This window comes from Pelodiscus sinensis, chromosome 1 (assembly GCF_049634645.1).
Source record: "Pelodiscus sinensis isolate JC-2024 chromosome 1, ASM4963464v1, whole genome shotgun sequence".
Taxonomy (NCBI): Eukaryota; Metazoa; Chordata; order Testudines; family Trionychidae; genus Pelodiscus; species Pelodiscus sinensis.
This window is the reverse complement of record NC_134711.1, coordinates 9,287,646-9,312,514: the sequence shown is the minus strand read 5'-3', so window position 1 is coordinate 9,312,514 and position 24,869 is coordinate 9,287,646. Positions and strand designations below refer to the sequence as shown.

Below are 24,869 nucleotides of genomic sequence, written 5' to 3'. Positions count from 1 at the left end.
TTTAATATGGGCAAACCAACATTTTTCCCTAGTCTTGTTCCGAGAAACAAGAAACATTTTGGCTGAAATTTTCCAAACTCTTCAGCACGATGCAGAGACCCAATATGGAAAATTTCAGCCCAAGCAGTTAAAATCTGGCAAAGTTATAAACAACTTGAAAACAGAGTCCTCCAATGGAAGTGTTAATAATTAATAATCGGCAGGGCTGCCAGCCCCCAACCCCATAATAAAGCACTGGACATGTAAAATAAAATCTTCAAATGTACTATATCCCTCTGGCTAAACGAACCCTTCATTATACACAAGGATCGATCTTGGTAGTAATTGACAAATACAAGCTTATTCTCGAAAGGCTGAAAAATGGCTAAGGGCCATATTCTCAGAGCTTTGTGCTATGGATGAGCCCTTACAGCTCGTGGCTAGATGCTTATCTGATGTACATCAGCAGAACTCCTCACTTTACATGAAGTCAACCTGTATTCAAGTTAAGGGAGCTACGTGCTTTTCTACCCACTGAGCATGTGGCCCTCTTTACTGACTAAGGGCTTGTCTGTGTAACCCACACACCTGCTGGATATCATTCACTGTCCCACTTAGTGACACTGAGACCACTTACAGCAAGAAAGTACAATGAGTCTGCTCTACTGCCTTAGTTACCATCCAGCTGGCTTTTAGCTCCTGCGGTAGGGGCTCATGCTCCAAGCTCCAGAAGTTCCAGGAGCATCTACAAGAGGGTTGTGGCAAGTGTGTTGTGAATCTACCGTGCAGTAGCCTATTGTGTGTTAACTGTCCACATGGACCTGGCTGAAGCACATTAGCAGACTGCTAGTAGGCTTTGATCTCATCCTGTTTCAAACAGAAAGTGCAGTTACAAACTGTAGATCCAGGGCTGGATTACCCAACAGGCAGACTAAGTATGTGCTTAGGCACCAGCAAAGCAGGGGCACCAAAAAAAAAAAAAAAAAAAAAGAGAGAGAGAGAGAGAGAGAGAGATATTTTACAGTATAGTATTGTTTTTATTTTGAATTACATATGGGGGGGGCACCATAATCTTTTCAGAGCTAAGGGCCTCTAAAGGTCTTAATCCGGCCCTGTATAGATTCACACAAATTGTTCTTGCTGACAAGCTCACAGTCAAACTGGGGAATTCTGTCAGTAAATCGGCACACAATTATCCATTTTGTACACACAGATGGAAGGCTTGTTCTGGAAATTCGGCTCTGGGAACACAGGAGCTGCCAGACTGGATCAGACCCAAAGTCCCTCCAGTCCAATATACTGTCTCTGAGAGTGGCCAGCACTAGATGCTGGAGAGGAAAGTGTAGAGACCCTCAGTAGCTGGATGAGAGATAATTTGCCTCCGCCACCTACATCTCATCCTGGTCTCTGACAGTCAAACTTTGGCTGAAAGCCCTGAAGCTTGAATATCTCTTCCAGAATTGGTCATTTTGATAACTCTCGATATTCCTTATACCCATCTAAATACCCACACCCTTTTCGAATCTTGGTGAGTTCTTGGCCTAGGTGGTCCTAGACATCTCCTGTGTTCTCCATACAAGGGTGAGGAGAGTCTGTCTAAAGCTGTTTTGTGCTGCACCATGTTCAGTCTTGACTCTTGGCCTTTTTCAGATGTCCTTCAGCCGGGGTTTTACTAAGAACATGAAGCTGGAGGCTGTGAACCCCAGGAACCCTGCTGAAATATGTGTTGCTTCAATCACCTCAGTCAAAGGAAGGCTAATGTGGCTTCACCTGGAAGGTACGTTGAAATAACTGCAGTGCCATGGAGGCCTGTTGTCTTGGTGTTAGGGGGTAAAAGTGTATTCAGGCCCTTTACATTGCTGTCCCCCTCTCTGTGTGCCTCTCAGCACCCCCACTCCATAAGGACTAAATTATTCCATGTAGTCTTTTCACTTGCTCCTCTATGGACCTGACCACAGGGCTCCAGGATGCTGGGTCACAGGGTCCTCTTCACCCACATGTCTAGTACCAACAGATGTGATGGGGGAGAGGGGAGCTTCCAAGGTGGCCTATGACAGGTCTCCCTGCAGCTGTAGAAGCTGCCTTTAGATCCTTGACCTGGAATTCTGTCCCCTTCTAGTGGCAGCTAGAGATGGATAATCCTACTGCTGCTGTACATCTTTTAGCTGTGGCATCAAAGGCTCGTGATTGGGTGAATAAGGACTCCTTGAATGAGTACAGCTTTGCAGGGCTGATGTTCAGAAAACAGTGATCTTCTTCGTTATGCTGTTAAAATGTTTTTCAATGCGCCACAGAAACAAGGCAGCAGCTATTAAAAATGCCTTGATTAGTATTGAGATAATCCAGGTTTTCCATTAGGCACTTGTAACATTTTATATCCTCTGCCCAAGGTGTTGGTTCAGTGATCACCTATAAATAGAAACATGCAGGCCAAAAATAGCAGCTGGAGGACAAAATAAAGGCAGTGGCTCTGTTTTTTCAGAGTGGGATACTAATTGGAGCACCAGTCGAGGAAATCTGTTAAAGCCACATGGGAAAGAAAGGGAAATGTTTAGCTAATCACAGTACATAGGGTCTAATGGCGCTGTGCTTTTGCTCTGGATAATGTATAGTGCTTTGTACTTCTATGTCACCTTTCTACTGAGGTATCTCAGTCAGAGGGCTTGACACAGATGGGCAGGACAGGGTGGAATATGGCAGCTGTTTGAGTGCATAGCAACCCTATCCAGTGGTGTAGAACAGGAAGTAAGGACAGAGAGATGTCATGGGCGGCCAGTATGGTAGCTAGGGAAAGGCACAACCTTCCCAACCCACAAGCCTGGCTCTACCCATGCTCTGGCCCCAGAATGCCTACTGTAGGCATTCCAGGGGCAGAGTGTTGCTACCTCCGGCGCCTGCTTTCCCAGTGCTCCTGGCCGGGGAGGCTGGGGATGCGTGCCCACCCACCCTTCCCATGTTCTGGGGCCAAGGAAGCTGGGGCGTGCGCACCCACGTATCCTCCTCCCCTTCCCATGGGGTGGGGAGGCGGCTTGGTTCCCATGGGAGGCGGGGCCTCAGCAGAAGGGGCAGGGCTGGAGGTGAGGCTGGGAACTTGCCTCCCCCCAGCCTTACCTTCAACGACCACCCATGCTAGACATGCATGAGGAAGGGAGTTGGACACCACATAATCACTTGGCTTCCAACCTGGAGTGGAAGCAGAGAGCAAAGTGCTAGGAAAAATAGGACTGGTGTATGTTAGGGGTGTGGAAGTGTAACCATGTGCAAGGTTAACCAACGCACCTGGGCTCTTCAGTTAGCCTTCAAAGTTACACGCAGGCTCCTGATATGTGCGGGGAGCCAATGGCTGCTGAGCTATTCATGTACATGTTTTGGATTAGGGCCCAGCACCCTCTGTCTCCATGCCCCAACCCCCTCCCTTCTGGAGTGTGCACCTGTCGAAAGGCAGCGGGCTAAGGGAGTTGTGCTCCGTGTCTTGCACTTTTCCTCACCATCCATGTTTGATGCCTTCCGTGTGCATGCTGCCTCTCAGCAGCTGTATCTCCTCACTGGACTCACTGGCACACCACACCCTCCTCTGCACACAGCCACATAGGAACTGCCAGCCTGGATCCGGGATTCTGACTCTGACCTTTGGCCAATGCCAGATGTTTCAGAGGCAGGTGTAAGACCCCACAATATAATCTCCCCCTACTTGGGTCTCATCGTGATCTCTAAAAGAGATTTGTTTAAGCTATGAAGCATGCATGTAATATCCCTTCCAAACTGTTTATCATCATAACTTTAGGTCGTCTTTGATCCATATAAGTGTCCCATCCCTCCTTGAATTTTGCCTTGGGTCAAGCTCTTAGCTTGGAACTTGGCCCTCAGAAGCGTGTTATAGAGTCACTACTGACCACACAAAGCCAGGATCTTGGTTTTATGTCCTAGCTGTAAGGTGCCACTTCATGTAGTATCGAGTTCCCGTGCTGTTCAGCGTGTGTTTGTTCAGTACAGACAGATTGCCGTTCCTGAAATAAAAACCAACCCTCGTTGGAGGTCTCTCATCTGGACACCATCTAAGCTCAGCCTAGTGTAAGGGAAGGATCAGAATACAAGAACGTAAGAATGGTCATACCGAGTCAGACCAAAAGTCCATTTAGCCCAGTATCCTGGCTAATGCTAGATGCCCCAGAGGGAGTAAACAGAACAAGTAATCATCAATCGATCCCTTCCCTCTCTCCCATTCCCAGCTTCTCACAAACAGAGACCAGAGACACCATTCCTACCCATCCTGGATAATAAATATTGGTGGACCTATCCTCCATCAATTTACCTAGTTCCTTTTTGAACTCTGTTAAAGTTCTAGTCTTCACAACATCCTCTGGCAAGGAGTTCTACAGGTTGACTGGGCACACCTATGCCTAGTGGTGTTTCATGGCAATGGGAGGAGAAAAGGCACTTTAAGAACTAATGTCACTGTCAGGTTTTGCTCTCAGAGTCATGTGCAGCCTCCACTGAAGGCAACCGGAATTGGGAGAGCGTATCTAAGGGTGGAATCTGTCCCTTTCTGAGAACCCTGAGAACATTTAAGGGATTTTTAATGGTTCATTGTCCTGCCTTCCCCAGCTCCTGGTAGATTTATGTTTCAGCAGCTACCCAGGGGCACATTCCAGGAGGCAGATATGTGGTCAGTGAGTTATGGTGCCCAAACTGAAATAATCAAATGGGCAGCATCTCGCTGCGCATTCAAACTGAGTCCCATGATTCCCTAGCAATGATTTCTAATGGGCTCTGATTTCAAAGCCCCCATTCACAATTTGAAAGGTGCTGTACAATACACAGGAAAGGTAAGGGAACATTTGAAAGGTACTATACAGATACGCTTTCCTTATACAGTGCAACAGCAAATGAAATAGCAACAGCATTAGCATTCTGGCTTCCAGGTGCTCTGCTTGATATCCCTGGGGGATCTTGGTTCTGAGTGCTTTCAGGAACAACTCCTTGGTGTTCTGATTGTGTTGATACCACCTAGGCATGGCATAGCAGTGAGGAGGTGTCACTCAGCATGTGGAGGCATTAAGCAAATCCCAGAAGGACTTTATTATTGTACAACATCCCCAAACTGATAGCTAGAACCACAGATACTTGATACAGGCAAGCACAGGTTTATTATAGTGACCCTCAAGAATCCCACAGGCCTACTCACAGTTCATAAGTTAAAAACCAAGGATGGCGACAGGTGCGTCACAGGCACTCAGGGTCTTGGTGGTCCTGAGCTCCTCCTGTCCTAGCAGAAGGTGGGGTGGGGAGAAATGGACACAATCTCTGGCTGGGTTCCTGCACAGGGAAGCAGGGGGTATCTAGCAGAGATCAGGAGCAGCAGTTGGAACTTTCTGCTGCAGCGCTCGGGAACACCCGGGTCTGCTTCTCGTCTCCAGAGCCCACGGGCTGGGCTGGTGGAGAAACGGGAAGAGAGAAGGGGGAAATGGTCAGTCCTTCACCTTCAAATCTCACCTGCACCGGTGGGTCAATATCCTGGTTAGTGAGAGGAGCGGTGGCTTCTGAAAGGCAGGCTACAGTGTCATGCAGGTGTGAGAACAGTAAAGGCGAGTCTGTGTTTGTGCTAGAGCTGTATGAATCTGGGCTCTTCTGGGTCTCATGGATTCTTGCAAGCTATGTTGGCCTATGTGGGTATAAGAGGGTAAAACAGCCAGGAAAGGGTTACAGGCTAGTGGCCTGTCACATGATTTGCAGAGGATTTAGGAGAATCTGTATCCTCTTTTCTGGAGGCATGGGAAAAGCCTGTGGAGTCTACAGCTTTCAGAAAGAGGGTCCACTGTTCCTTTAAATCCCCAACGGGGTCAGATGTGACCCTGGCCGTTTGATCCTGTCACTGTGGGTTACCTGCCTCTGAGTTGCAAATGGCATCTGTCGTCCTAAGTGTCATGGCATCTCATGAGGTGTAGTGAGAAGTGTAGTGTAGTGGACCCCAAGTGAACAAAAACTCTGCCATGTAACCCCCAGTGCCTATGTTGTTGCACTAGCAGCTCGCTGTCAAAGAGACCGTGAAGGCAAACACTAGGTGGAGTGTAGCTTCAGAAAGTTGCCTCACGCTATCATCATGCCTAAGTCCGTGTCTGCTGTAGCCATCCCATTGCCAGTGTTTTATAACTCAGTTGCTAGCTAATGGAAACTCCCTTTGATCAGAACATTGGCAGGGAGGTTTTAGCTAGCAGTAAAATAGCACATGCCCTGTCCAGGCTGCATCCCCTGCTTCCTGCCAGATACTGCTTAGTGTGTGAGAGCTGATGATGTCATGGATTCACGGTGTCCAGGTCAGAAACTGCAAGACACAGATGAGAGGCAATGGGGTTCACTAACTCAAATTAATTGATTTGCACTTAACTCATGGTAGCTAATATGATGCACGGGCTACTCTGGACACACCACAAACCTTCATTACAAGTTTGTGGTAAAACAGTGGCACAGCCACAACATGGCTGTGTCTAGACTGGCCAGTTTTTCCGGAAAATCAGCCGCTTTTCCGGAAAAACTTGCCAGCCGTCTACACTGGCCACTTGAATTTCCGCAAGAACACTGCCGATATCATGTAAGATCGTCAGTGTTCTTGCGGAAATACTGTGCTGCTCCCGTTCGGGCAAAAGCCCTCTTGCGCAAATCATTTGCGCAAGAGGGCCAGTGTAAACAGCACAGTACTGTTTTGCGCAAAAAAGCCCCGATCGCGAAAATGGCGATCGGGGCTTTTTTGCGGAAAAGCACATCTAGAGTGGCCATGGACGCTTTTCCGCAAAAAGTGCTTTTGCGGAAAAGCGTCCGTGCCAATCTAGATGCGCTTTTCCGAAAATGCTTTTAACAGAAAACTTTTCCGTTAAAAGCATTTCCGGAAAATCATGCCAGTTTAGACGTAGCCTAAGTGTATTTTTGCACAAGAAAAGTTACAGTAGATCGTCAGAAGACAGGACTTTTTGTGCAAGAGTTATTCCTCTTTCTACGAGGAATAAGCCTTTTTGCATAAGAGCTCTTGCACAAAAAGGCATGTGTGGACGGACAACAGGGGTTTCTTGCGCAAGAAACCCCTATTGGAAAAAGCACAGGTGCAAGAGCATCCATGCAGCATAGACTCTCTTGCACAAAAGCACATGGCAGTGTGGATGCACTCTTGCACAAGAACTTTTAGTGGAAGATCTCTTCCGCAAAAAGTTCTTGCACAGGAATCCTGCAGTGTAGACGTAGCCTTGGTATTTAAGATGACCAAACCCATAATGAAGGTATTTCAAGACACCAAAAAGTTCGGATGTTCCAGTGTATTCATAAAAAATATTCTCCATCAACCCAATGCGTTTAGGGGTACATCTGCCCTGGAACTGGAGGTGTAAATGGCAGTTCAAGGAGACATACCCATCTTAGCTCTAAGGGTATGTCTACACTGCCACCCTAGTTTGAACTAGGGTGGCTAATGTAGGCATTCGAAGTTGCAAATGAAGCCCAGGATTTAAATATCCCGGGCTTTATTTGCATCTTGCCGGGTGCCGCCATTTTTAAATCCCCCTTAGTGCGGACTCCGTGCCCGCGGCTACACGCGGCATGGAGTAGGTAGTTCGAATTAGGCTCTCTAATTCGAACTACCGTTACTCCTCGTTCCAACTACCTACTCCGTGCTGCGTGTAGCCGCGGGCACGGAGTCCGCACTAAGGGGGATTTAAAAATGGAGGAGCCCGGCAAGATGCAAATGAAGCCCAGGATATTTAAATCCCGGGCTTCATTTGCAACTTCAAATGCCTACATTAGCCACCCTAGTTCGAACTACGGTGGCAGTGTAGACATACCCTCACTGAGCTAGTAGGCTAAACACAGCAGTGGTCCATCAGTGCATTCTGGAGGGGCAAACCACCTGAAGGCCAAGCATCTCCAATGGGTATGCACTTGGCACATGCTTTGCATCTATGGTATGTACTCAGAGTGTGTCTAGAGTCTCCCATGGGCATGTACTCAGAGCATGTGTAGCCTCTCCCATGGGTACGTACACAGAGAGCGCCTAGTGTCTCCCATGGGTATGTATTCTGAGTGTGTGTAGTGTCTCCAATGGGCATGTCCTCAAAGCCTACCTAGTTCTCCCATGGGTATGTACTCAGAGAGTGCCTAGCATCTCCCATGGGTATGCAGTCGGAGAGTGCCTAGCCTCTCCCATGGGCCTGCACTTACGGCAGCTAACCCTTCCCACCACTACAGCCTGCATTCTATTTGTAGTGGGCTGGTTCAATCAGAACTAGTACAAAAATATGAGAATTATAGCGACAGCTCTAGTTCAGATGTATCCTGTGAGAGAATTCATTGAGCCGTGACATAGTGTAAGTCTCCCAGAGGTATAAAACTGAAGTAATGTGGTGATGAATTGGGCCCTTAATAGAGGATATATAAAATCCCTTCACAGTATCCCTCCATTGGTATAATTCTGTGATGGAACAAGGAGGAGTGGGAGGAGTTCATGCTGGATAGTCTGCATAAGCCAGGGGAGCTGACAATGGGCAATAGAGAATTAAATGGCAGCGGTGAAGTCTTTGTGAGTAGGGCAGGGTGAGACCCAATTTCCTGTCCCCTGAGAATTTTCTACGTTACAAAAAGTTTTCCCATCCCCAAAATGGGTCAAAAAGTTCACAACTTGAAAACATTTGCAAAAGAAAAATCAAAAAGAATTTTCAGTTTGGGTCAATCAAAATGCTTTGCTTTGATAATATTAACACATTTAATAAAGAGTTCAAATCTTTTTTCATTTTTTTAAAATCTTTTGAGTGTACATTTATTAAAATTTGGAAACAAAAAATCATCTCCATTTAAAGAACCGAAATGTTTCAGCTCAACAATCTTGAACCTTTTTCTACCCTGAAGTTTTTTAGTTGGGTGCTTTGTAAACCCTGATGCGGTTTTCAAACAGGTTTGGTGTCTATAACTCATCATTTTTTGGTTTAAAAAAGAGTGTATAAAAAAATTCCAGACCAGCTCAAATTATGAGCAAGCTTGTGATATCCCCTCAGAAAGCACCTTTCACCCTGGATTGTCCCCCTGCAGCTTACGGTACTACTCATAGTAAACAGTGCTCTCACATTGTGGTCCTGTGACATTACTGTACTAAAGGAAGTTTTAGAAGAGTAATAACACTTCCTGCTAATCTAAATTGGTACATTTTAGGGTTTCGAATGTCTGGGCTCGGAGATAGGCTGTCAGGTCTAGTGGGTAGCGACTAGAGCAGTGTCAAAGTGACCAGAAATTAGGCAGAAGCCAGCTGAGCTAACTTAGATCAGGTGAGGCATAATTTGGATCACCAAATATTAGTCCAAGATCAGGATACAAGGCATAAGTCAGATCAGCTTCTGTAGGGCTGGGCGAGGGCTCCAAGCAGCAGGCATGTTGCATCCAGTTGTGCAGACAAGTGCTTCTGCCTCTCTTTGGGTTTCAATTGGAAGCCCTGACCAATCAGAGGAACCAGTGTTCCTCCAATCAGATCCCAAGAGAGGCCCCCTACTGTAGCTTCAGGTTTCATGGTCTCTGCACCTAGCTGACTAGTGGTGAGAATTTGGATGAGAGCAGGAGGGGCATCAACTGTCTGGCATGTCTTCCGCATACCTAGGTGGTGAACATGCCGGATAATGCAGGGACAGACTATCCCATATTTGCATACTGCAGGGTTCCCTGCGCCTTCTTCTGAATGATCTGTTACTGGCCACTGTTAGAGACTGGACCACTGGTATCACCATGAGGCTATGTCTACACTACGCACTTATTTCAAAATAAGCTACTTCGGAATAATAAGTATTTCGAAATAGGTGTTATTCCTTGGGAAATGCGGGTTACTGATTTCAGAATAAGAAGCCCGTTATTTTGAAATACTTTCAAAATAAGGGCCTTGCTATGTAGATGCTCACCTCGTTATTTTGAAATAACGCAGTGTAGACGTGCCCAAAATGACCACATCCCTGGATCTCCAGATTTTATAGGGGTTAGGATTTTTTTGAAGTTGTAGTGTAGGATTTTCTTAAATGCTCAAAGTTGATCCGATTCTGCTGCCATGGTAGTCAATAAATAGCTCTGTTACTATAACTGGTTGACTCCAGATCCCTGAACGAGGCCTGGATGACTGGCAGGAGATAAATCCCTACATTCCTTCCCCCCTCTCCAATTTCTCCTTTTCCCTTCTTGACTTTTGCTTCCTTAATGTTGTTGTTTCATGTGTGCTGTAACACAAAAGAGCCCTGTGCTTGGAATACTGCAGCTTATATATGGGACCCCAAGCATTGTGTCAGTTGGACTTTTTGGATGTGCAGTATTTGGGACTTGTTTTGTTTGTTGGCACATAGAATTTGTTTGGTCTGTTATAAGAAACATTGATACATATAAATGAATATTAATAAACGAAACTCCAGGTAATTCTGCTTCCATTGACGTTAATGGTAAAACTCCCATAGATTTCAAATAGGAGCAGAGTTAGGCCAAGTCTGAGTGCTTGTGGAAAGCCCACCTGTAGAGAATTTATAAAGAAAATGTAAACCGTGGCGTGGACCAGTGTTCCCTGTAAGCTGAGCTCTTGAGTACCCAGGAGAGGTTCAGGTGCCACCCATCTGATTAGCAGGGTGCCTACACCCCGCAAAGCTAGCAGTATGCGTTTCTATTGGTGGTGCACATTCACGCATGCCTTGGTGCACATAACACAAATATTGTGCACAGGGATGGGAAAAAAATTAGAGGGAACATTGGTGTGGACATGTGAAGGGTTCCATTTCTTCACCCTTAAGAGGTTATTGTGATGCCATGGCCCTTTAAAAGCTCCATCTACCAGTCTCTGGGCACCTGCTCTCTATGCATTGAGCTTCTATAGTAGCCTCCCCAAGGCCTGGCAATGCTGGCCTATGGGAGGCTGGCTTTTTCCTCCCACCTAAGTAGGGCAAGAGGAAATAAATGACCCTTTTGCTTATTACTTAGCAGACCTACTGCCACTTCCTGTGGCAGACATCTGGGTCCAGTATTTGCCAGGCCACTGCTGAGGAATGTGTTGGAATGTGTCTGCAGCCTCTTTGCCCTTTTATCCCAGCTGTTTGCTACCCAGCCCCTTAGTCACAGGTGGGGTAATAACTCTTCCATCCATTAAGCCCTCTGCAGCTGCTACACAGTGGGAACTCGTCTATACCCCATCACAGGACTCCAGTAACTCTCTGTTATTCTCACATTATTGTTTGTTTGCTGGTAGCACCTGCGGGTCCACATCACAACCAGAGCTCCTTTACCATTCACAGTGTAATATCTCCAATAAGGTTATTAAAATGCATTTATTAAAGTAAACATGTAACCGCTGAAAATTTCAGAGGCAACAGCAGGGTAGTGGGTCTTGGCTCCACAGGAACCGGCAGAATTGGGGAATCAGCTTAAGAGCTTAAAAGTTGGCTCTCCAGGCACACCAGCTCGCCTCTGCCTCCCGCATTGTTGCCTCTGATGCAGAGACAGCAGCATGATGTGTGTGCGTATAACTGTGAACGCAGGCTCATTGGTTAACCATATAAATGGTTACACTTTCACATCCCTACTCTCCATTCATCATGGCTACTGGCCGAAACCTTCATAGGTACCATTCCAGTTTGGCAGTTTGGCAGCACAAACTGCGCTGGTAAAACAGGCTGCAATAGCTAAGCCATATCGAGTTAGACATGACAGCCCCTTGCTGAATAAATCATATTTCATGCAGTAGCAAAGTTCTGTAAACTTCCTGGTGAGCGTTTAATGAGTGACAGCGTGTCTCACCTGAAGTGGGAAAGATGCACAGGGCTGATATGAGGCTATGTGTGTATCCCATTGCTTTCTGCCAATTTATTACTCAGCATCTGCATTGTAAATTTTTACTAGTTCATTTTAGGCTTAAGCCAAACCTTTCTAGTTTGCATTTATATAAGTAATAATGTGTACCCTCTGCATAATATGTAAGGCGACACTAGGAATTTGGCGAAGTAGAAACCCTGCACTAGTCATTTTTCAGGGACAAATTGGGTTTATATTTTCAAGAATTGCTGCTGAAATTGCACAATAATGTAATATATTTAATGGGAGATGGAAATCTTCATTCTTCATGGCTTCTGTTGTATTACTAATCTCTCGATTTTTGTGGTCCTTTCTCGGGCTGTGAAGACAGGGGTGTAAAATTCATAAATCAAACAGAAATTACAAACCAGCAGTTTCCAGTTATACGGTTCAAGCGAAGGGTAGCAGTAAGATGTGGGAAGTGATTGGCGGGATTATCAAATGCTCACATAGAAAGCCATAACACATGAGCGTGGTTAGAGGTATGCATCTTAGGCTAGGTCTAAATTACAGTCCTTTGTAGGAAAAAGCTACACAAATTGCACTCCACAAATTGCACCTTTTAGACAGGGCCAAATGGTGGAAAAGCCTCCTCTTTCGGAGAAGTCCTTACTCCTTGTAGAATGAGGTATATGGGGCTCCCCCAAACAGTGTGTTTGCTCTTCTGAAGAAAAAAAAAAGCAGAAGAGCAAACGCATTCTCTGGATGCGGCGGAGTTTTTCCAGGATACCTCTGGTATCCTGGAATAACACGCCAGTCTAGACGTACCCTTAGTTATGTGTTGCAGGATGAGACAGTAGCCCATTCAGAGTGGCTGCAGTTGTAAACTTTTGGGGATCAAACCATAATGTTGCACCTTTTATTGTGAGCAGAAAAAAGAAAAGAATGATGGGTGAGAAGAGCAACAGTAATGAAAATAAAAGATATCCTGGGTTATTTCAGTCACTGTATTAGAACCTGCAGTGTTGCATTGTGGGCCCATGGGGGTTCTAGGCATCTGACATTTCCATACCACCACAGGAAGCTTATGCTGAGTGCCCATGGAAGGACCCTGTGAGGCTGGGCTCGGCAGGAAGTACCACCCAGCAGGACTTGAGTGGCGACCGCTTGCAGCCCACTGATTGGCCAGAACCAGTACTTAAATCAGAGCACTGTGAAGGGAAGCTATCTGCAGGGCTGGCTTTAGACTGATTCCCCTGAATTGAGCCCCATGTCTAAGAGGGCACAGCGCCATAAAGCCGTGTTCACCAACCGGTCGATCGCGATTGACTGGTTGATCGCGAGGCTTCGACCAGTCGATTGCAAGGCGTTCGGGCTCTTCCCCCCCAACTGGAAGGGACCTCGAGAGGTCATCAAGTCCAGTCCCTTGCCCTCACAGCAGGACCAAGCACCATCTCTGATAGATGTCTAGACAACCTGCTCTTAAATATCTTCAGTGATGAAGATTCCACAACCTCCCCGGGCAATTTATTCCAGTGTTTAGCCACCTGACAGTTAAGACTTTTTTCCTAATGTCCAACCTAAACCTCATTTGCTGCAATTTAAGCCCATTGCTGCTTGTCCTATGCTCAGAGGCCGAGGAGAACAATTTTTCTCCCTCCTTTTTGTAACATCCTTTTCGCTATTAGCGCTGCTTTAAGTGCTACAGGAGAGCAATCTCCACATCTACTGATCTTCATTAGGAGAGATTTCTCATGCTAGTGACATATGTACAAATGGAACAGGGTGGGAGTCAGTAAATGGGATCCAGCTGACCACACAAGCTCCAGAAGCCCTAAAAGCCAGAGGGGAATCTTTCCATGGGCATCGGATTAGAGCCACAACGGGGCGGTCTAAATTGAGACAGAATGTCTTTCAGAGAGAGGTGTTGCTGCTGGAATAGAAGTTATGGGCTTGAGGCAGAAATTTTGGGGTGAAGGTTCTTTAGCTTGTGCTGTGCAGGAAGTCAGATGAAATCTGTCTCTGTTTGTCTCCAAGGTTCATGATGCCGCCCATCACTGTACTTATCTGAGCTGCTCCCGTGTAAAATTGATAGCAATAGCAAAGTCCCTAATGGATTTCATAGAGGCTCTGGATGATCATAATAAGCCCTTGTATCTTTAAAATCAGTGAGTCTGTGAGCAACAGGTTTAATTCGTGGCACTCTGTAAGGTCAAAGGATGGGGAACCTTGCTGTTTTGCTGACTTTCAGTTGCTTAACCTTTCATCTAACAACATTTTTCTGTGGAATCACACTGTGCTTTAAATGTAACAGTCTTGTCTTTGCTCCCTGCATGAAACTGAAGATGAAATGATGCCTGATCTCGATGCAAGGGAGCAGATGTAATTTTGTGTGCTCCATCATTTCCTTTCCTGGGTTTGTCATGAATGTTGGAACTGCTCTGAGCTCAGTCATCCTGTGTTTGAACTGCATTATAAATTTGTGTTTATAGGATTACAGATGCCTGCTCCGGAGTATATAGTTGATGTAGAGTCGATGGACATTTTCCCAGTTGGCTGGTGTGAAGCAAATGCTTACAACCTCACGCCACCACACAAACCAGTTTGTAAGTACAGAAACCACCAGCTGAATTGATGCTATACCTGTGGATTTCTTAGGCCAGGTCTATGCTAACGGGGAAGGTCAAATTAAGATACACGACAAATTTTGATTTGAGTTTCCCCACCATCCTCACAGCAGGAGCCCGATGGAAGCAAACAGTCCCATTGGCTTCCCTTCCTCCTCGCAGAAGCAGGAGTACTGTCCGCTGATGAGGTCATCCTCTGAGTTTGATTTAAAAGGTCTTTACTAGACCCACTAAATCAAACTGTGGAGTGAAGACATGGCCTTAGTCAGTGTGCCTCATGTATCTTATCTACTCCTGCTACCTACCAACCTGCCTAAATAGCAGTGAGATTCTGCAACCCTTGGAGTCAGTAGTTTGTACCCAAGGAATCCCTTTACAAATGGGACTGTCTGCTTGAGTAAGCGCTACTCATGTGATTAATGTTTGCAGAATGTGGCCCTGGATAGTTCTAACATGGCTTTAACAGTGATGCCTAGGTTTCTTCACATTGAAATTAATTTCTCTACTTTGCCCTTAGGAATAAGTGACAAAGACTTTAAGGACACGTTGCAGTCACAGCTCATGTAGACATACCCAAGTTAGCTTTGATCTAGCGAGCAGTGGCGTCATAGTTGTGTGTTGGAATAATTACTCAGGATTCTGATCAGGTGTGTGTAGCCTGCATCAAGCCACATGCTGCTGTGGCTTTGCCATCCTGGTATCGAGCTAGGTAGATCTGAGCTGGCCTGAGAATCTGGGCTCATGCAATGGTCATACCCCATGATTGCAGTGTAGACATACCATAAGTGAGAACTGTCATAGCAGGAGAGGACTGGAATTGGCCAGCACAGGGGACTGGTAATGAGATACAGCAAATGTTTTTCCAAAGGACCTAAGTGAGTTAGGTGCATAAGAGCTGCTGACTTTCAGTGGACCTTGTGTTCTAAATCACTTGGACACTTAGTGCTTTTACTCTCTAGATCAGGATTGAGGAACCTGAGTCGGGAAACCAGTATGACCATTGTCCGTGCGGTGTCCAGAGGCATATAAACCCAGGGCTTTGCTCTCCAGAGTTGTCAGCCTAACACCGTTCCCGAACACTTAAGGACATGTCTACACTAGGAAACTATTTTGAAATAACAAAATCCAAGTTAATAACTCCCAAAATAACAAAATCAAACTACTTCACTACAGGGAAGCCTCAAAATTAGTCTGAGGCAGGCTCTGTTATCGTGGACGTGCTGCTGGGACTTAGAGCCCCAGGAAGCACTGGGAAGTAATTAGTTTGAATTACTCTGGGGAGTAATTATTTTGAGATAGTGGCACCAGAGCGCCCACATTACCACTATTTCAAAATTAGAGTCTTTTGTTCATCTGAAGTAGCCACGTATTAAAAAATGTAATTGCCCTGGAGATGTTATAGGACCAGATACTCTATTTCTTTATGCCAGAGAGAGGAGATGCTGTTTATGTTAAAGGGCCCAGATCCTGCAAGCTTTCCATTTGCTCAATCTCCATTGAGATCCTTATGCAGGAGCCGGTCCAAAATTCCTTAATCTCATGAGGAGATGGACCTAAGCCACCAGGATGGACTCCTGTGCTGGGAGCCTTCCAAAAGTTTGGATGAAATTGATCCTGGGGTTCAAGCCCAGGTCTTTCAAAGGGGAGATGCCAGGTATGAAGCTGAGGTCTGGATCTGAGCTTGAGGCCTAGATCTGAAGCTTGAGGCCTGGATCAGAGGGATCAGAGTAAAGGTGGAGGGTTTACTCCAGCCAATAGGAGTTGACCCCAGACAATCTCTCATCTCCTATGGGCTGGAAACAACCAATCAATAGGAGCGGAGATTGGCCAGGAGGATGGAGCCACATCTGGATCTGAGTTTCCTCAGAGTAAAGGTGGGTTCCATTCAGGACCGTTTATACAGCCCCTGCTGCCCTTGTGGTGAATGTGGGCCCAGACAGAACCAGAGAAGTAAAGCCCCAAAGAAACTCCAAGCTGTGCCCTTCCCTCGTGGTTGGCCTGCAGAGAGAAACAGGTTGGGGGAAGGGTGTGAGTCCTGGAAGACCGAGGCGGAGGAGCAGCCGCGGCAGGAGGATGTGTTATCTTTTGCTGCCTCTTTCAGAAACACTCCCACCACTGGAGTGGAGAATCGCAGGCAGCTCTTTGGAAGGCTCTCCCCTCCCACCTCCTCCTGGTGACATGGGAAAGACATGTGATCAGTGGAGGAATCTGGGTGTTGAGGAGAAAAAAAGGAGGGTGAAAGCTGGGGGAAAGAGTTGAGAACAGTTAACACTATCAAAAGGGAAGGGGGCCATACACTTGCCCTCTTTGGGGGGCTGGTCATGACCCCCGATTGAGAACCCTAGAGTTGATGTCATCAAGCTGCTCATGAAGTATAATGAATACACATCTCCCATCTCCAACTGAAATAATTATCATCTGTCTGTTTATGTTCATTAACATTTGCAAGGCAAATTTTTTAAAAAAGCGTCACCCTTTTGGAAGAGTTTAAATATATCAGAGTTAAAAATCAGGCAGACAGACCTAATTTGGAAGATTAAGAATACTGCTATGGCAACATTGAGCAGCCTTATCGCTATTTACAGAGGGGGCACAAGGAGGCTGGGGTAATCATGCTTGCAAAATGCAATCTTACCCATGTGTTTCTGCATGGAAAAATTGGTGTATTATTTTATTTGAATATTTGTTAAGCACAGGGTCCATAAAATCAATATCAGCTTTGCTGGAGCAAGATTAAATGTACAACACTCAGTTTTCAATGGCGTGGCAGCTTATTTACAAAAAAAAAAAAAAAAATCCAGTAAGTGGGAGCTGAGCATAGAAGAGCCTTTCCTTGTGTTAAATGTTATTTTAAATCCCAGGCATTTATACAGCAGACGGTACATTTTCCTCTCCCTCTTTCATTTTGCAGTACGAAAGAAGAGGAAGATTGCAGTTGTGCAGCCAGAACAGCAGTAGGTTTCTGTTTAAAAGCCGTTTCAACGTGTAGATGAATGTGGTTCTCTGTGTGGAATGGGGGACAGCAGCTACTTCATATTGCAATAAAAGCTGTGTTATTTGGCCCTGTGCCAACCAGAAAGCTCTATAAACCGGCATTTCTAGTCTTCATAGAAAGTCGTGTTTATAGCCCAGTTGACATGGGGACAGCAGGCTCCTTGCCAGGCTCAGCATGACTCCCCAGAAGCGGCAACATGTCCCTGCTGCTCCTAGGTGGAGGAATGGCCACATGGGGTTCGGAGTGCATGAGGGGGTGTGGACCTGAATGTTTGGGATGCTGGAAAGGGTGCGGAGGGAGGAGCTTGAGGAAGGAGGTGGGAGCACATGGGCAGTTTTGGGGTGCTTGCTTCATGAGGTGGTCTCCTCGGGCATCTCCTCACAAGCAGCGACCACACGCCTCCTGGCAGAGGCGTGGCTGGGCAGGCCCATGTGCTACCCCTATTTTTCCCAGCTCACTGGCTCCCCTGCTCCTATTGGCCACCTGTCCCAACCAACAGGAGTCGCAGGGTTAGAGAAAGTGCACAGAGCCTCCTAGCTGCCCCTCTGAGAGAAGCAGGGATAAGTCACTGCTTGTGGGGAGCTGCCCGAGGTGAACACCACATGAATCCAGGACCCTGAAACCCTTCCTGCACCCCAACCCTCTGCCCTGAGCTCCTCCCCACACCCAAATTCCCTCCCTCCTAGTTAATCAGAATTTTTCACTGACTGGCACTTCCCTCTAATACGAGTCAGTGAATTCTGTGGCAGAAAGGCTGAATTCCAGAACAAGTTGGAAAAAAAATCCAGAATCCACAGTATCAAGCTGCCCCCCTGAGCTCTGACTGGAATCAGTGGGGTAGTTCATACATTTACAAGCTATTTCTGGCTTCCTGCAGACTCGGGCAGGCAATGCTGCATCAGTTACACTTGATGCATGTTTCAAAGATGATCTTTGTGTCCTTAAGCTAAACACTTATTTTTAAAAAATGAAGTTCAGATTCTGGTGCACAGTTTTTCAGCCAGGGGTGAATTTCAGTGAAACCCCCAAAATACATGGATCCCTGGCCATAAGCAATAACAGAATTCTAGTTGAAATAATGTTGTGTTTAAAGACCTACATCCTCAAAGGTATTTAGAAATCAAACACCCATTGATTTCAATAGGAACTAGGCATCTAAATCTAAATCCTTTGGAGGATATGGGCCAAAGTGGCATTGTTATAATGTTTGTGAAGATATCACAGTATAATCGTGGAAGATTAGAGATGGAAGAGACCTCAGGGGGTCATCTAGTCCAACCTTTTGCTAAATCATCCCAGCCAGGGCTTTGTCAAACCTGGCCTTAAAAACCTCTAAGAATGGAGATTCCACCATCTCCCTAGGCAACCCATTCCAGTGCTTCCCCACCCTCCTAAAGAAATAGTTTTTTTCTGACTATGTAACCTAGACCTCTCCCACTGCAACCTGAGCCCATTGCTTCTTGTTCTGTCGTCTGCCACCACTGAGAACAGCCTGGCACCATCCCCTTTGGTATCTGCCGTCAAAGAGTTGAAGGCTGCTATCAGTCCTCCTCCCCTTCTCTTCTGCAGACTACATAAGCCCAGTTCCCCCATCCTCTCCTCATAAATCATGTGTTCCAGCTCCCTAATAATTTTCATTGCCCTTTGCTGGACTGTCTGCCGTTTGTTCATATCCTTTCTATAGTGAGGGGTCCAAAACTGGATGCAATACTCCAGATGTGGCCTCCCCAATGCTAAACAGAGGGGAGTAACCACTTCCCTTGATCTGCTGGCAGTGTTCCTACTAATGCAGCCCAATATGCCATTCGGTACTAATTGATGATAATACTTTTGTGAGTCTCGAGCAAAATCCTGAGTTGCTCAGGTTGTGATCCGTCACCCAAACACCTGGGATTAAGTGCATCATATTGTCGTTAAACAGGTTGCCACCCACAGTGCCTGTTGAGAAAATACCTCATGACCTTTGCCCAGTTCCTCAGCCAGACACAACAGGTGAGTCTGTTCAGCGACCGGAAAGGCCCCTTATCATTTCAGACTTCATCTGTCAAAAGAAATATGGAAAAGCCAAAGGTGAGAAGTGCGTGTTATATAGACACCTAGGCTACGTCTACACTGGCCCCAAATTCCTGAAAGTAGGAATAAGAGATCCTCCGGAAAAGGGCTTTATTCCGGAGGATCGCGCCAGTCTAGACGCTTTTTTCCGGCTTTTCCCCAAGCCGGAAAAAAAGCGGCGGACATGTTTATTTAAATCCGCGAGGGATATTTAAATCCCCCGCGGATTTCCCTATTCTGACTTACTTGCTTTGCATCCCTTTTCCGGAATTTGGGGCCAGTGTAGACATAGCCCTACAGAATACTCCTAGAATATTCAGCTGGTATTAAGTCAACATAGCTCCACTGAAGTCAATAACTTTTACTGATTTACACCAGCCAAGGACGTGTGAGCACATGTATGTGTCTGTCTGTCTCCTTCACTCTCTGTCTCAAGTTACCTGGGTTTTCAGAATCTGATCCCTGAAGAGCTCCATTCCAGACAGCGTCATGGCATCAGGCCAAATAAAGCCCTGGTTTAAATAGATAATGCTGTTTTCTATTGGCATCCGTTTAGTTAAATTTGCCTCTGTCTCTCTCCATGCCTATCTGTACAGTACATCAACCATTATCACAACTCCTTTATGGAAGGTAGGTTATTTTAGTGCAGAATATTTAGACAGTTCATTACACAGGAATGAAATAACGGAGATAATCCCTTTGTTTGAAAGCCATGTTTTTAAATTCGCTTTTGTCTTAGTTTCTTTCAAGTACAGATCACAGGGAGTTCATCAGTTTCTCTTTATGTGACTGATTCCTGAGGAACTGAATCATGGACTAAGTAACCTTCACACCATCCTATGTCAATGGTGCAGAAGGAAGCAAAATATTATTATTCACCTTTTTACAGGTGGGGGAACTGAGGCAAGTTTTATAGCTCGCAGAGGTGCAGCTACACTACACTCTTACCTCGAAATAAGCTACACAATTTGCACTACACAAATTGCATAGCTTATTTTGAGATAATTTCAAAATAAAGCACTATTCCAAAATGTCCCTTAACCCTCATGGAATGAGGGTTACAGAGATGCCGGAATAGCGCACCTGTGATTTCAAAATCTATTTTGAAATAACAGGCTGCTTTAAAGACACGGAATTGCTATTTCAGGGTACTATCCCGAAATAGCTCTGCTGTGTACACGCAAACAAAGGAAGGTGGTGTGAGAGACTCAATTAGAGCTTGAAATCAGTAGGCCCTGTTCTTCAACAGAGGTCTAGGGGAAAATACCACGAATGGTAAAAGGATCAGGAAAGCTCTATGGAAATCTGGGATTTGATTTACTGAAGAGAGGCGCTATGACTCAAATTAACAGGACGAGGGCTGCTCCATCCCTCCCAGAGCTGAGTGGCTACCCTTCCTAGGCAAAGCTATGGGGCACTTAAACTCTCTAGCACGCTGTTTTTGTTCAGGCCTGCAGTTCACCCATATTGTTTTAGGCCAGTACCACCCAGGTGCAGAAACCTCTGTCAGAAAATTAACTGTTTGTTTGTACAGCTCATAGAAGTGGGGATGGAGACCTAAGCACATATGCTGATTTGCAGTTGGGTATGTACAGGCTTTCTTGAGACAGAGGAAGGCTTCCCCAGTGTTTAATGCTAGTTTAGGATTCTCAGGACTGGAGTTCAGTTACTTGCTCAGCCAGCTCACTTGACCTCTCTAGGTCTCAGTTTTCCAGCTGTAAAATGGGAATAGTACTGCCTATCAACGAGCAGGGCTAGCAGTTATGTGACACTCAGATATTCTGGTTTTGTGGGCCATATAAGTACTACTGACGGTGTCATGAATGCGACCTTTCTAGATACTGAACTGTGCTCACCAGGGGCACAATCCGACTGCAAGGGGCTTCTATTCCTCCCTTCTCAGGGAGGAATTCTGGTAGTTTTGCAAGGATCTAGGAGGAAGAAGAGAGACTTTGGGTTTGCTGCAGAAAAACAATTACAATGTTGCTTTCTTCTTGCAGGTACCGTCAACGGGCGATACTGCTGCCCCCAGCTCTTCATCAATCACCGCTGTTTCTCAGGTCCATATTTAAACAAAGGGAGAATAGCAGAGCTACCTCAGTCGGTTGGGCCTGGCAAGTGCGTGCTCGTTCTTAAAGAGGTACGGTTCATCTGCCTGCACTGTGGGACTGAGAGTCCATGTAACGACATGAAAACCGGGGTTGAGGGGGATAAGCACCAGAATTTCACAGCAGGTACCTCACTTGCATTCAGATTTGGGGCAGACTCAAGTAACTATGTCCATGTCACCGAACCAAGAGCAGCATGAAGCAAGGCCCATTGGACTAAGCACTGTACAAATGCAGAATGGAAAAGATCCCTCTTCCAAAGAGCTCGCAATACAAGCACAGAACAAGAGATAACAGGTAGATTAGACAGACAGGGGAGCACAAGGAAACAACAAGACAATACTGGAGGATAAGCAGTGGTCTTGCACTGTCAGGAAAATCAGTTCCAAGTTGTCTCAAGTTGGGCACTACAGTTAGAGACATCCAAAACCACAGACCATGGTTGAAAATGTTAGCCTCAGTATGTTCTAGGGCAGGAGTGGGGAACCTTTTTTGGGCCAAGGGTTGTTGGCTCACAGAAAAATCAAATGAGACGCTTAAAAAAAGAAACCCAATCCCTCACTGGCGTGGCCCTTGACCCAGAAGGAGAAAGACACTCCCCACATTCCCCTCGCGCTCCAGAGCCTAAGGGGATCCAGGCTAGTAGATTTTGTGTGCGCTAGCCCCACAGGGGGCTGGAGCGCCAGTGAGGGGTTCCCCAATTCTGAGAGGAAGCCCTGAATCTCAGGGGCTGGATCCAGACAAGCCAGGGGCTGCATCTGACCCCTGGGCCTTAGGTTCTCCACCCTTGTTCTAGGGATTCACTTACCCCTTTAAAAATATCTCTCTAGCTGCTTGAAGTGCTACCACATTGTCTCGCAGTATGGGAGGCAGCGCTACAGAAAGCACCACGATCAAGCTGCTTTTCCAGGTGCGATAGTTTGATTTGAAATATAGGAACAGTCCTAACATAAAAGCAGGATAAGAGGTTTGCACAGCAAAGAGTGACAGTGCCAAATCTGAAAGCGAGGCCCAAACATTTTGCTAATGGTGGATCTGGCTTTCTTATGGTTCTCCCTGGGCAAAAGGAAAAGAGCATCCACTTCAGTTTCACAAGTGAAAGAGAAACATGAATTGCACCAAGCCTGTACTTATGCTAATGCCTCTTCCTCCTCCATCATTTTGTTTTTCAAAGCATAATGGATAGTTTGAAAGAGGCCGGATCCTTTTGGCACAGCTGCATTGACGTCAGGAGAGCTATAGTAGTGATTACACCAGTGGAGGATTTAGCCTCATAAAAGGAGACTATCCTGATCAATCCTCTAATATACTCATACAAGGCCTGATTTTTTCCATAGATTTGCACTTTATGTAGTTGTTGACATAATGCAGAGTGGAAGCACTGAATTAGAAGAGATGTGTGTTACACTAGCAGATGTGAAAGTCTTCAGAATTTGCAAACCAATGGAAAGCCAGTCCCCGAGAGTCTTAAGGGAAAGATCCATTTCTGTCTAAGCACTGGGGGTGTGAAACATCCATTCACAGCTGTCCAAAGAGATTTATTCCCTTAAAGAAATGGTCTTTTGTGGATTTGGCAGAGAAATGTGCAGGTGTGGAGATACCAGTTGACATGGTGTGGTCCTCAGAGCCCAAATCTATGTAGCAGAGAACTACATTTGCTGCCTTCTTGCTCTAGTTCATTCCCATACAGGAACCCGATTGGTATCCAAGAAAACTGTTGCTTGTCAGAGTCATATAACCCAAAACACGTTGAGTGAAACAGGAGATGTGGCCAGCTCCTCAGCTGATGTGAATCACAGTAGTTCTGGTGAAGTCAATGGTGCTCACGTGGATTTATTCCAGCTACAGAGCTGGCCTCGGGAAATTCATTGTATAATATATTGAAGATCGGCGTTTCCAATCATCAATCATTGATCAATAGCTGATAATATCATTTGAATGTATTAAGGAATTATGAAAGACCTCAGAGAAATCAGAGCGATTTAATTTAATAAAAGATTAGATATCAAAACAATGCCTGACAGAATTAGGTATCAGTCATAGTTATCACAATCCATAGAACTGACGACAAACTTATCCCAGTCTTGGTTTGGTTCTGATCATTGCTTATCCCTTGCTAATACTTATAGTAAGGTTGTTTACAATTCCATTATTTCCCCTTTCCATATCATAGATAAAAATACGCTTGTCTGGTACATAATAGGCTCCTGCTTGCTTACTCGCTATTTTATTATTTATTATGCTTATATGTATTCCAGTCGGTTGCAGTTGAAGACATTGCTTGCTCAAAAGACCAGCCAAAGGTCACTATATCTTTTTTAAGAAGTCCAGCCACCTTACATTTTCCTTTCTTAGTATTATCAAAGAGGATTATGGGAGTCTGGTTCATGAACTAGCTAAAGAATTTACAATACTCTGGTTAAGCCAGCCCAGCCCCGTCATTGTAAATTTAATTACAGTGACACTTATTTAAACAAAAAATTATGAGTGAGATATTCAGTAGCACTAACTTGTTTTCTCAGAGTTACAAGAGAATTGGCAAGTCACGTGTTTGTTTAAATATTTTTGCTCTATTTTTGTAAGTGGCAAAATAAAATTAACATAATGACGATGATAATTGTAACACAATCAAACCCTTGAAGGTTACTTCTATTTAAGTATGCGACAGCAGAATATTGAGATCCCCGTCATGAAATAACTGATTGAGATTGCTTTGCTTTTCCTATGCTGAGGCTAATTTGCATAACGTATTGTTCTGTTAAAAATCTTCATAGTCAAGGTTAGTGGGGTAAATGGATAGTATTGGCTCTATTTCATCCTGACAGTCACAGTCAACTATGTAGACACATTAAAAACTGGGCTGGGGATTATAATCTTTTGTCCAACCAAAATGTGTTTCTTTAGGATACGACACGATTTGAAATAGTGGTGTATAGGTTACCCTCTCCACTTCTCTGACTTCAGACTGTAGCAACTAATTTCCCAGTATTGTTCAACTGCTCTGTACCAGGAGGATTACAAACGGGAGAGCCAATGGCAAAGATGTCACACCTACACTTGCTGTCCCTTAACAAATGGTTCTCAGCCTTTCCAGACTACTGTACCCCTTTCAGGAGTCTGATTTGCCTTGCATACCACCAAGATTCACCTCACTGTGGCTATGTCTACACCGCAGGGTTTTATTGGAAAAAGGTATGCAAATTGTGAACTGCTATTTGTGAACCTTTTTCCAATTGTTCTTTCAGAAGAGGCTTTTCCGACATTTGGCCCGTCTGTACAGGACCAAATGTTGGAAAAACCTCCTCTTTCAAACGAGCCCTTATTCCT

General features: G+C 45.5%; 1 protein-coding gene across 8 annotated transcripts in view; it reads left to right on the top strand.

Moving 5' to 3' along the window:
- SFMBT2 (Scm like with four mbt domains 2) overlaps window positions 1-24,869 on the top strand; it is a 209,178-nt gene that overhangs the window by 144,571 nt on the left and 39,738 nt on the right. For all 8 annotated transcript variants that reach the window (XR_012903105.1, XM_075925993.1, XM_075925992.1 and 5 more), the window contains 5 exons: window positions 1,630-1,756; window positions 14,253-14,366; window positions 17,299-17,341; window positions 19,304-19,374; window positions 21,435-21,574. Coding sequence is in view for 7 of the 8 variants with exons in the window: in XM_075925993.1 (XP_075782108.1) it covers window positions 1,630-1,756; window positions 14,253-14,366; window positions 17,299-17,341; window positions 19,304-19,374; window positions 21,435-21,574 (495 nt within the window). In the remaining variant the exon portion in view is untranslated. The remainder of the gene's footprint in view (window positions 1-1,629; window positions 1,757-14,252; window positions 14,367-17,298; window positions 17,342-19,303; window positions 19,375-21,434; window positions 21,575-24,869) is intronic.